We start from the raw sequence: 13,238 nt of genomic DNA, 5'->3' as shown, positions 1-13,238 counted from the left end.
TATATGACTTCTGGTTTCTTTATTGTTTGCGACTCTTCATTTTGCATAATGCTCTGAAGATGAGGTTCCAATTGGCCTTGACTGGACATAGTGCTCCAAAGATGACACTGCAGGTATCTTAAAATGAAATCATTTCAGGTGTTGAACTTTGATGTTGGCCAGATCTACACCTTGTGTCATATCGATATGATCTCATCATGCTGATATGATATCCCTGTTGCGCATTTATACCTCGGGTCACACACAGTGACATCTGTTGGGGTATTTGGGATAACATGGAATAAAAAGCAGGAAATAACTCTACAAAAGCGGCATTTGGAATACATAATGTGCCCCAACGATTATCAGTGCACTTCACTACCAATAAAAAGCACTAGTGTCGTTCTAGCTGTTGTGAAACTTGAGTTAAGTTGGACATAGATTGCATTGACTTAAAGGGAGGCAAGAGAGATGCAGCTTCCTGGAACTCCTTAGAAACCAAATAATAGCACATGGCATCCAAGCAGCAGTTTAGATTGATCATGAATGAAGTTGCATGTGTGGTTTTGATGAGGGTTTGGCGCAACTCGCAATCATTTTCAACACTATCCAGTGCATATTGAGCCAGCAGGCTTATGTGGAAAGGCAGAAAGCATAGGATGAAGGTGCCCATGTTCACTGAGACCACACAGATTGCTTTCTGGGTCAACTTTTCCTCCTGTAGACTAGCATTCTGTTTCTTCTTGAGGCATTGGATGATTTGTATGGAACAAAACAACAAAATTACCAGCGGTAAGAAAAAGAAAATGATAAATCTGATTGGGATATGAGGTGAATACTCAACAGAGGTTTTATAAAAACAAAGCCTTTCTTTTTCTGTTGCTTTTTCTTTTTCAAAAGGGACAACAAATGTGGTCATATAAAGTAAACAACAGAGCCAAAAAAATAAACAGATAATGGCTGCCTTCCGTGGAGACCTTATTACTTTGGCTTTCAGAGGATGTTTGATTGCTATGTACCGGTCTACTGCTATTAAGGTGATGTTACTGATGCTCATTGGCATGTTCATACAATGGACTGCAAATATAACTACGCAAAATGCATCAGGGGGCCAGTTTTGATAGTGAAAATATGTTATGAATGGTAAGGTAAAGACCAGCATGTAGTCTGCCATGGCTAAGCTGATCATGTAAACTCTAGTCTCTGTCCATTTGTTCAATCTGAAGCAGAACACCCATAAGGCGACTGTGTTAAATATGATTCCAAAGAAGGTGACCAGGCTGTAAAGAATGATTTCAGAAGTGACTATGTTCTTATCAATCCCGATAATTTCACTGCAGTTCTCCATGCTCATACGTTGCTGTAAAGAGAATTTTGAATCAATGAGTAAAAATGAACATACTGATAATTAAAGCATGATTATTCATTCTAACCATACCACGTGATTATGCTTCTCCATTTCCTAAATTTCCTGCCCCAAAGTAGTACAGTGAAAGACTCCAATAAATGATTCTTTCAAAGGAAAACATACAGGGCACAATCCTTCCTCACGTGAATGTGGCACCCATGTGTAGAGAGATCCCAATAGAGCTTAACAGAACCCTGTTTCCACACTTATCTCCTTTGATGTATATGATGAACAGCCACCCCCAAGAATGTCAGGTATATGAGCTCCTTCCATATCCCCATGCAACTTTGTCCAGTTGGTCAAGTTTCTCAAAATCTGCTGCTCAGCTAACTTGAGCAAGTAGAAGAGAAGGGTTGGGTGGGGAAATAGGAGGCATGCACAGACCTCCAGCCACATAATGCCCTGATGTGCTGTCCCAGGGTGTGAAAACTGAGACATGGGGGAAAGCACTCTTGTTAACCTGTATGGGGATCCTTCCATGTTTGGGCCCTGAATTGTGTCCATAATAGTTTCCATTTGGTAAGGATTAAAAGGTTTAGTTTGATACATATCTATGTGCAGGTCAAAATGTGCTTAAGATGAGATGATTAAACAACATACTGGTTTGAAAGTTTCATGTCTGCCCTTTCCTTCTACATTTCTAGTGGGCCTCTTGAATCCCCATCTTTTATGCCTATACCCCACTGCTGACTCCCCAGTCTGTGGGAGGTGATAAGATACATAACTTCAGTAACACAATCCTTACGGGTCCACACAGGTGTTGCCCTGTAAATATCTTCAGAGGACTCTGATAATCTGTCTGTAGCCTACCAAATTATACCTGGGAGAAAACTGGCAGGAAGCTGCCAGTTTTGCTGTGGTCCTCAACCTTTTGGGGTTGGATGGCACATTTGGAATTTTGAGAGTGTGTTGTAGGTGCTGTCATGAAATGGCTACCATTTGGGATGGGGGGTGGGGAGGCTTGCCCATTCATAGAACGGCTGCCATGGGGCACATGGCTGGTCCCAATATACTGGTGATACTGGTGGTAGCATATAGCCATCAGGACTAGTAGCCATTGATAGCCTTGTCCTCTATGCATTTGTCCAATCCCCTTTTAAAGCCATCCAAGTTGGTGACCATCATTACATCTTGTGGTGGTCAATTCCATAGTTTAACTATGCGCTATGTGAAGAAGGACTTTCTTTTGTCTGTTCTGAATCTCCCACCAATTTGCTTCAAGAAGCAAGCAAAGGAAGAATATGAAAAAATTATAAGGCATTCAGAATTTGATATGAATTAGAATCCTGTTAACATGCTTATGAAGGGGCTCAGTTTCCAAGCACCCCTCTTATCTGATGCCCAATCATTCTCTTAAATGAGAAACGTAGTTGTAATCCTTCTCAGGCTTCAATGGAGCAAAGTATAAAATAAAAGTGAGTGATTACCTGTCTTTCTGATTGCAGTCCTTGGTATCTTTAGCAATTTAGCATGCAAAGAAATGTCCAGTGCAACGTTGACTTGATGATCTGGATGCCACTGGAAACATTTCCTAGACTCAGCTACTTTCAGGGTGTCAGTCCATCAACTCTTCAAGCAACAGCTGTGGCATAATCCGATGTAGCATTATCTGATGATACTCGTATAACATTGCTGGTGGGGAGGGGGGACCTGGTATAAGGCAGTTTCTTGTATTTCAAGCACTTCCTATGAATACTGCATAAATACTGTTTCCACTCTAATTTCCAATGTAAAGTATATAAGGGGTGCTTCCAGATGGGGCTTTTATCACAATACACCCCTGCCTCATTCACAGAAATGTACAAGGGGTCCAGACGTTGTTGCTTTCCACTCGTAAGCCTCGTTTTCCCACCATTATATCCATCTTTTTTTCTTATGGCAGAAACTCCATTAAGGTAAAAAAGATGGATGGAATAGTTGGGAATATTGCAACCTCATCGTTTCCAAGTTACTAGAAGGGGGCAGTGTTGCAGTTAGTTCATGGGACCACAGCTAGCCCTAGGATCTCTAGAGCCTTCAATGTGGCTTCCTGTGATTTCTTCCCTTTGTTCCTCCCCGTCCTCCCCCCCCTTTCTCTCTGACCCCCTCCATTGCTGGGAGCACATGTGTTTGCTCTCTCGCACCTGCACATGTAAAAGAACACAACCTGGACTGAACAAACTCTTTTTGAAACCCTACGCTGTACGTGCATTATACATGCAAGAATACCAGTGAGAAAAACTGTTTTTCCTCTTCTTCACTGAAGAAGGGTGTGGTCTCCTTTTTATTATTCTAGCCTGTGTGCATGTGGAACTGGTATTTTGCCTTTTTCTCTCTGCTAATTGCCTTTCTAACAGGAGGCATCATCACTAAATAATCCCGTCAGGAATGGCTGAGCCATGCCTTCTCATTGTAAATATCTTCACTAGGAGCCCTCCATCTGGAAGCACCCAAGGTTTTCACCATTGAGATGCCAAGGGATAGAGAGTCCCCACTTTGCAACCATAGAGAATGTGGCCAGTGGTGGCTTTTGCAAACACCCTCACCAGATGTTCAGATTATGGTATAAAGTGTATCTCCTGAGCCACTGAGTAAACACAGTCTGTTCCTACACACTCAGGATGACTTTCTTAGAAGTGTGCAAGAGACATGTGCTATTGTTACATGTGATGTTCTACATGGGCTTCTTCACATGGAGCTTTTATCCTGCTATTGAGATTGGTTACTCATGGACATCTGCGGGTCCTTTACATGACATCGTCAACCTCCAGGGCATCTCCCAAACTTGTTGTTTATTTGGTCAGTCGCTTCCGACTCTTCATGACTTCATGGACCAGCCCACGCCAGAGCTTCCTGTCGGCCATCGCCACCCCCAGCTCCCCCAAGGTCAAGTCCGTCACCTCCAGAATATCATCCATCCATCCATCTTGCCCTTGGTCGGCCCCTCTTCCTTTTGCCTTCCACTTTCCTGAACTAAATGGCCTTTATTTCATTTTTTAAAAGATCAGAGATAATGAGCTATCAAATTACAGCATGTTGAGTTATCTCATGAAATGAGGAAATCCTGCATTAAGAGGAGCTAGACCACAGCACCATCTTGCAGCTGTATAAGGAAACATATCGAAGACTCAGATAAGGGGGAAAAGGAGAGGGAAAGGGGAGGGGGGAAAGGAAGCACATGTAAAGGGAGTCCATCGTGATCCTGCATTTAAACAGAAGCAGAAAGCCCCATTTTAAATGCGGGATTTTAGGCTGGAGTAGAGATGCTCCATGTGATTTGCAGACTTTATTCCTACATAAAAGTACTTTTAGGGGGGGAAGACTTGTTGAAACCATCCCCAAAACAAGGCTTCTTGGCAGGTTTGGGACCCACACATGTCTCTCGTTAGATATTAAGGAATCGTCATGTTGTTGTTCGTCAGTCGTTAAGTCGTGTCTGACTCTTCGTGACCCCATGGACCATAGCACGCCAGGCCTTCCTGTCCTGCGCTCTCTCCCGGAGTGTGCTCAAGTTCATATTCATTGCATCGGTGATGCTATTTAGCCATCTCATCCTCTGTCGTCCCCTTCTCCTTTTGCCTTCAGTCTTTCCCAGCATCAGGGTCTTTTCCAGAGAGTTTTCTCTTTGCATTAGGTAGCCAAAATATTTCAGCTTCAGCTTCAGTATCTGTCCTTCCAATGAGCAGTCAGGGTTGATTTCCTTTAGGATGGACTGATTTGACCTCCTTGCAGTCCAGGGGACTCGTAAGAGTCTTCTCCAGCACCACAGTTCGAAGGCATCAATTCTTCGGCGTCCAGCCTTCCTTATAGTCCAGCTCTCACAGCCATACATTACTACTGGGAAAACCATAGCTTTGATTAGACGGACCTTTGTCGGCAAGGTGATGTCTCTGCTTCTTTCTATGCTGTCTAGGTTTGCCATAGCTTTCCTCCCAAGGAGCAAGCGTCTTTTAATGTCATGGCTACAGTCACTGTCTGTGGTGATCTTGGAGCCCAAGAAAATAAAATCTGTCACTGCTTCCATTTCTTCCCCTTCTTTATGCCAGGAAGTGATGGGGCCAGATGCCATGATCTTCGTTTTGTTAATGTTGAGTTTCAAACCAGCTTTTGCACTCTCCACTTGCACCCTCAACAAGAGGCTCTTGAGATCCTCTTCGCTTTCTGCCATTAGGGTGGTATCGTCTGCATATCGGAGGTTGTTGATAATTCTCCCGGCAATCTTAATTCCGACCTGTGATTCATCCAACCCGGTGTTTCTCATGATGTACTCTGCATATAAGTTAAATAAGCAGGGTGACAATATGCAGCCTTGTCGTACTCCTTTCCCAATTTTGAACCACTCGGTTGTTCCATGTCTGGTTCTTAGTGTTGCTTCTTGACCCTCGTGCAGGTTTCTCAGGAGACAGGTAAGGTGGTCTGGTACTCCCATAACTTTAAGAATTTGCCACAGTTTGTTGTGATCCACACAATCAAAGGCTTTAGCATAGTCAATGAAGCAGAAATAGACGTTTTTCTGGAATTCTCTTGCTTTCTCCATGATCCAGCGAACGTTGGCGATTTGATCTCTAGTTCCTCTGCCTCTTCGAAACCCAGCTTGTACTTCCGGTAGTTCTCGGTTCGCATACTGCTGAAGCCTAGCTTGTAGGATTTTGAGCATCACCTTGCTGGCATGTGAAATGAGCGCAATTGTGCGGTAGTTCGAACACACTTTGGCGTTGCCCTTCTTTGGAATTGGAATGTAAAGTGACCTTTTCCAGTCTTTCGGCCATTGTTGAGTGTTCCAAATTTGTTGGCATATTGAATGCAGCACTTTAACAGCATCATCTTTTAGGATTTTAAATAGCTCAGCTGGAATACTGTCATCTCCGCTAGTTTTGTTGTTACTAATGCTTCCTAAGGCCTACTTGACTTCACTCTCGAGGATGTCCGGCTCAAGTTCAGTGGCCGCACTATCATGGCTATCAGGGACATTAGTATCAGGGACACTAGGAAACTACCAAATAGGAAATATTTCTACAGAAATATGGCAACTCGCTTAATTACTTCCACTTCTAGTTGTTTGCATAGTGCTACAACACTCAGTTATCAGATTTAGGGCGCAAGCCTATCCAGATAGGCATCCGCCTCCAGACTCGGAGGCAACTGCCTATCCAAAGCAGGGCAGGAGAAGCACAGAGGGGATCGTTCCTTCTGCACTTCTCCTGCCCTGCATTTTCAGCTAGACTGCTGATTGTGGGAGGGCAGAGCGGGGGAGGAGGCTGCTGTATGACATACTGGATGTGTCGTGCAGGCATTTCCACCCTTCCTGCCCCGGAACGCGCCCAGGCACGTCCCGTTTTGGCCGCTCCGCACTCCTTTTGTGAGCGCAGAGCATGGGGCTGTTCCACGCTGCCTCCAAGGCAGCGTGGAAGTGGAAGGAGGTCAGTTCCTGGAAAACAAGATATCCTATGGCTGTCTAGCCACTGTCTAGTGACCATAGGATTGCTCTCTTAGTAACCTTGTGCAAAGTTGGAAACAACCCATTTAAAGGTTGTATGCAGATCTGTGTGTCACAGGAAAGTACAAAGATCACTATCAATGCTTGTTGTGTCATCCATTTGTCTCTGCGGTGTAAAACTTTTATCCTGACTTGAAATCTCCAAAGGGTCAGATGTGTGGTAGCAAACAGGACACAGCTTTGCACGCTGAAGGACTGAATTATGGGTGGTTATATTTTTACTGAAAGGAAGGCCAGTATACAGTTTCTCTTCCTTAAGAGATTACTGAAAATGCTTGATGGTTCTTTCATTTTTCTCTTGCATCACTGAGAAAGTATTCTCTCCGTCTTGTTGTTCCACCTCAGTTGCTTTCCACCTTTAGATGTTATCTGTTAACAGTTCTTTCTTTCTTCTTATACAGTTTTGTATCTTATTAAACAATTTTTATATACAATATACAAAAAAGGAGCAAGTTTGATTGTTTTAGTAGTAGTAGATGTAGTAGAAGTAGTAGTAGTAATAATAATATATTCTAGCCAAAGGGACTGACCTTAAACTATCCCCTATAAACAGTGGTGTAGTGGTAAATCTGGAAATGCAGGAGCTCACTGTGACAGACTCCAAGGGCAGTCCAAAAATTTCAGGCAGCTATGTCAATCCATATTGACAAACCAGTTCTAGGAGTTTTCATCTCCACTGGGATCATGTCTTTGGTAAAGTGGATAGGTCTTAATTGCCCATTCCAAAGCAAGTCATCCCAAATACTTTGCATTCCAACATGGAACAATATACTGTTGCTTGGAAAATTCATTCCTCCCACAGCTGCAGTGAGGATCGCAGCTAAACTCAGAGGGAACAGGGAATTCCGAGGGGGTTGGCAGATGACATCAGAGTCACTGCTAATGAAAAAGTTTCAGGGCTGCTTCCCTGCGAGCCCTGCCTCCACTACACCACTGCCTATAAATAAAAAAGAGAGCCAGTGTGGTGTAGTGGCTATAGTGTTGGACTAGGAGCTGGGAGATCCGGGTTCTAGTCCCCACTCAGCTAGTCCCCACTAGCTGAAGGGAAAAGGGTTAAGCTCACTGGGTGTCTTTGGGCCAGTCACAGACTCTCAGCCCAACCTACCTCACAGGGTTGTTGTTGTAAGGATAAAATGGAGAGGAGGAGGATTATGTACGCCACCTTGGGTTTCTTAAAAGAGGAAAAATGGCGGGATATAAATGTAATGAATGAATGTATGAATTAATAAAAGTTGATATGCTTTCTGGCCTTTTTCATTCCAATATATAATAAGGAAGCTCCACTTCTCTATAAATTGGTCTTCCATTAATCTCCCTTCTCACTTATTATGCTAGTCCATTTAATCACATACTCCAGCTCCTAAAACACCAGTCATTGATTGAGGGTGGATCAACCTTCTTTCAGTTAAAGTTAATTGCTGTTCAGGCTGCTGTTAAAGGGTGAACCACTTCTGGAGCAACTATTTATTTTTATTTGATTTATTAGCCGCTGAAAAGTATGTTAACTCAAAATCAGTTTAACCTCATTTAGTACTAGAATCCAAAACTGTATAATTTTAGGGTAGATCCAGAAGATGTGAAAAATATTTGCTCTGCAATGAAAAGGCCACAGCTGCAACATCTCTTTTCTGCCTGTGTGTAGATTTCACTGAGAGTTATTAAATACCATCTGAAAAGTAATGTATAAATATTTTCTTTAATATTTATACAAAGTGTGCTTTTTTAGTTGAACTGCCAGATCCATTCCCATACCTTCTAGGTGATATTTTCCCCTTTTCCCATTTATCCTGATAAGGATTCCTTCATGCATCTAAATTAGCCATTATTTTGTAAAACTGACTTGTTTCCTTTTTACATGCAATTGCTATTTCAAACTTGGTGCAGTCCCTTAATGAACCACATTTAGCTGTTAGGTTAGGTTAACTGTTAGCTGTTAGGTTTGTAATTATATACCTGGACTGCAGATATCGAAAAATGGGATATTATTTGTTCGTTAAGTTTTGCATTACTCCTTACAAGGCCATTTCTAAACAAGTCCCTGATCTCTATTTGATCATTTCCCGCCCCTCCCTGATTTTCATGTTGCCCAAGGTATTTTTATTTTCAATCTGTTCATTATTATTTATAGCAGATGTTGGAGAGGGACCAGAGCTTAACTGTTACACACTTGCCGTACTTTAAACAAATTCCTGGTGCAAAGGTTCTCTCTAATTGTATACAATCCTTTTTTTAATGGCAAAACTGAAACGTGCCTTTAATAAGAGTTGTTAATTTATACCACTCTATTTTTTTCCCTTTGTGCATTATGAACCATGGGTATATGGCTATTGCTTCTGTGCATATGCAGGCAGGGAATGAATTATCCACTGCGACAGCTGCTCCTTGCATTATGTGACTTCTGCTCTGTGGGTCTCCTAACCTCTAGAAGTGGATTTTTGAAGTGCTGGAAGAGTGGGGGACAGGTTTTACTTCCCTGCCATAAGTAAGGGAACCCTTATTTCCCTGCCAATTCCCCAATCTAAATCTACCCCCACAACAGCTGCTTTTAGGATAAAGACATCAGGGGGTCACAGATCCCCCACATCACATGGAGTTTGTTCCTAAGAGAGTGAGCTATGAATCAGAAAGGTCCCAGTTCAAATCTCATCTCTACTCTATGGCCTTAGGCAAGCCACTGCCCCCCGCCCCCCATATGGTGGTAATCATAATGGCCTGCCTTGCAAATTTACTGTAAGAGTTATCAGGTAACAATTGTGAAGTGCTTTGTACACTCTAAAGTGGAAGGCTTACTGTTATAATAAAGCTTTTCTGAAGAAGCCATGCTGTTATTAATACATAATGTAAATTCTGATAAATTCCTGCACTGAAAAGTCATAACATCTTGGGTTTTTATTTTTCCATGGCATACTGTGTGTCTGCATTCTTTTGTCAAACTTTTTTTAAAATTGCTTTCATCACACACCTCTGTTACAAATGTTCCAACAAGAAGAAAAGGTGGAAGACAACAGAAGAAGCCAATGTGGCTTCACAAAAAGCTTAGGGATGACCTGAAAACAAAAAAGAACACATATAGGAAGTGGAAAGAAGGCCAAATAACAAAGGAAGAGTACAGGCAGGTAGCACAGAATTTCAGGGATGGTGTCAGGAAGGCTAAAGCTGAGAACGAGCTGAGGTTAGCGAGGGATGCTAAAAACAACAAAAAGCCTTTCTTCAGCTCCCTGCATAGTAAAAGGCAGAGGAAAGAAATGGTTGTTCATTTCCATTTTAATTCCAGGCTGATGAACAGGCAGCATCATGTTGTGGGGATGCTTTTCATGGGCAGGGACTGGGAAACTGGTCAGGATTGAGGGCAAGATGGATAGAGCCAAATGCAGGGCAATTCTAGAGGAAAACGTGTTTCAGTCTGCAAGGGACCTAGAACTGGGGTGGAGGTTCACCTTCCAGCAGGACAATGACCCTAAACACACAGCCAAAGTTACACTGGAGTGGTTTACAAACAAGAACCTGAATGTCTTAGAATGGTCCAGTCAAAGCCCAGAGCATAATCTGATTGAGAATCTATGGCAAGACTTGAAAATTGCTGTTCACCAATGATTCCCATCCAATCTGACAGAGCTTGAGCAATTTTGCCAAGAAGAATGGGATTCTTGTAGAATCCAGATGTGCAAAGCTGGTAGAGACTTACCCAAAAAGACTCACAGCTGTAATTGCTGCCAAAGGTGCTTCTACCAAGTATTGACTCGGGGGGCGGGGCGGGACGCTTATGCAATGAACACATGCCACTTTGCTTTTGTTGAATTAACTTTTGTGCCGCAATAAAAAAATACTTTGCACCTTCAAAGTGTTAAGTACGCTGTGTAAATCAAATGGTAAAAATGCCAGTTAAATCCATTTTAATTCCAGATTGCAAAACAACCAAATGTGGAAAAGTCAAGGGGGGGGGGGCGGTGAATACTTATGCAAGGCACTGTATATACATGCATGTATGTATACCATGTATAAAAATGTTGGTCAACAGTTTTGTAATCTTTATTCAATTTGGAAACTGTCTTCTGTGACTGTGAGATTTTCTACACGAGGCAGTTATTGTGCACTCATGATTCTTTATTCATGGTTATTTGTGAGTTCTTTAGATTTTAACACCTGCTAACAGTTGATTATGGTTGTGACTCCGCCAACTCCACTAAAGCTTTTCAAACCATTCAGCCCAAGATCAATGCCTAGACTGACTCAGAATATTTCCAACCAGTTAAAAAAAAAAGGTAAAGGTGTCCCCAACCAGTTGTGTCCGACTCTAGGGTGCGGTGCTCATCCCCGTTTCTAAGCCGAAGAGCCAGCGTCTATTAAACAGCATTTTTTTTTTGTAACTGAACCTTCAGCAAACACTCTACCAGCACTGACAATTCTGCCTCCTGGAAATATAATAAATATATGTTTACTCCAATAGATTCAGGCAAACTATCGGTAGATGAAGCTTTTCATAAAGATGTGATTACAGTGAAGATAATTGCATCCATAGAATCATAGAATAGTAGGGTTGGAAGGGGTCTATAAGGCCATCGAGTCCAACCCCCTGCTCAATGCAGGAATCCAAGTCAGAGCATCCCTGACAGATGGCTGTCCAGCCTCATCTTGAATGCCTCCAGTGTGGAAGAGCCCACCACCTCCCTAGGTCATTGGTTCCATTGTCGTATTCCTCTAACAGTCAGGAAGTTTTTCCTGATGTTCAGCCGGAATCTGGCTTCCTGTAACTTGAGCCCATGATTCCGTGTCCTGCACTCTGGGATGATCGAGAAGAGATACCGGCCTTCCTCTCTGTGACAACCTTTCAAGTACTTGAAGAGCGCTATCCTATCTCCCCTCAGTCTTCTCTTCTCAAGGCTAAACATGCCCAGTTCTTTCAGTCTGTCCTCATGGGGCTTTGTTTCCAGTCCCCTGATCATCTTTGTTGCCCTCCCCTGAACCCTCTCCAGCTTGTCTGCATCCTTCTTAAAGTGTGGTGCCCAGAACTGGACACAGTACTCCAGATGAGGCCTAACCAGTGCTGAGTAGAGGGGAACTAGTACTTCCTGGGATGTGGAAGCTATGCTTCTATTAATGCAGCCCAAAAGAGCATTGGCCTTTTTTGCAGCCATATCACATTGTTGGCTCATATTCAGCTTGTGATTGACAACAATTCCAAGATCCTTCTCGCTTGTAGTGTTGTTGAGCCATCTTGTAACTGTGCATTTGGTTTCTTTTTCCTAGGTGCAGAACTTGGCATTTATCCCTATTAAATGTCATTCTGTTGTTTTCTGCCCAGCGCTCCAGTCTATCCAGATCACTTTGAATTTTGTTTCTGTCTTCCAAAGTATTAGCTATCCCGCCCAATTTTGTGTCATCTGCAAATCTGATCAGCATTCCCTGCACCTCCTCCTCCAAGTCATTAATAAAAATGTTGAAGAGCACTGGGCCCAGGACTGAGTCCTGCAGTACGCCGCTCGTTACCTTTCCCCAGTTTGAGAAGATCCCATTGATCAGCACTCTTTGAGTCCGATTCTGTAGCCAACTGTAGATCCACCTGATGGTTGTTTCATCTAGCTCACTTTGAGCTAGTTTGCTCATCAGGATATCATGGGGACTTTGTCAAAAGCTTTGCTGAAGTCGAGGTATATTATGTCTACAGCATTCCCACAGTCCACAAGGGAGGTTACTTGATCAAAAAATGAGGTCAGATTGGTCTGGCAGGATTTGTTCTTGACAAATCCATGTTGGCTTCGAGTAATCATGGCATTGTTTTCAAGGTGCTTCCAGATGGATTGCTTTATCATCTGCTCCAGAATTTTCCCAGGGATTGATGTCAGACTGACTGGTCTGTAGTTCCCAGGTTCCTCCTTTTTACCCTTTTTGAAGATAGGGACAATATTAGCCCTCCTCCAGTCATCTGGCACTTCCCCTGTCCTCCATGATTTCTCAAAGAGAATAGACAGCGGTTCTGAGAGTTCTTCTGTCAGTTCCTTTATTACTCTAGGATGCAGTTCATCTGGCCCTGGAGATTTGAACTCATTCAAAGTAATTAGGTGTTCCTTGACCATATGCCTATCGATCTCAAGCTGCAATCCTGCCCCTGCAGCCTGTACTTCGCCTTTGCCAGGGGGGTCATAGACCCTCTTTTGGGAGAAGACTGAGCCAAAGTAGGAATTGAGCACCTCTGCCTTTTCTTTGTCATCTGTTATCATTTTGCCATCCTTATTTATTAGCTGAACCACCATTTCTTTCCTCTGTCTTTTACTATGCACGTAGCGGAAGAAAGCCTTTTTGTTGCTTTTAGCATTCCTCGCTAACCTCAGCTCGTTCTCAGGTTTAGCCTTCCTGATGCCATCCCTGTAATTCTGT

The 13,238-nt window shown here is 42.9% G+C and overlaps 1 protein-coding gene across 1 annotated transcript; it reads right to left on the bottom strand.

Moving 5' to 3' along the window:
* Positions 1–373: 373 nt before the first annotated feature.
* Positions 374–1,327, bottom strand: LOC146351304 (G-protein coupled receptor 35-like). The gene has a single exon (XM_084845679.1). It carries the CDS (start codon positions 1,325–1,327, stop codon positions 374–376), a length of 954 nt encoding a protein of 317 aa, XP_084701805.1.
* Between the last annotated feature and the right edge of the window lie 11,911 nt (positions 1,328–13,238).

The sequence above is a fragment of the Heloderma suspectum genome, chromosome 3 (genome assembly GCF_057233095.1).
Source record: "Heloderma suspectum isolate Gila_16-S chromosome 3, 16-S_ref, whole genome shotgun sequence".
Lineage (NCBI taxonomy): Eukaryota > Metazoa > Chordata > Lepidosauria > Squamata > Helodermatidae > Heloderma > Heloderma suspectum.
Note: the sequence above shows the minus strand (reverse complement) of the source record. Positions and strands in the feature narration are given on the sequence as shown.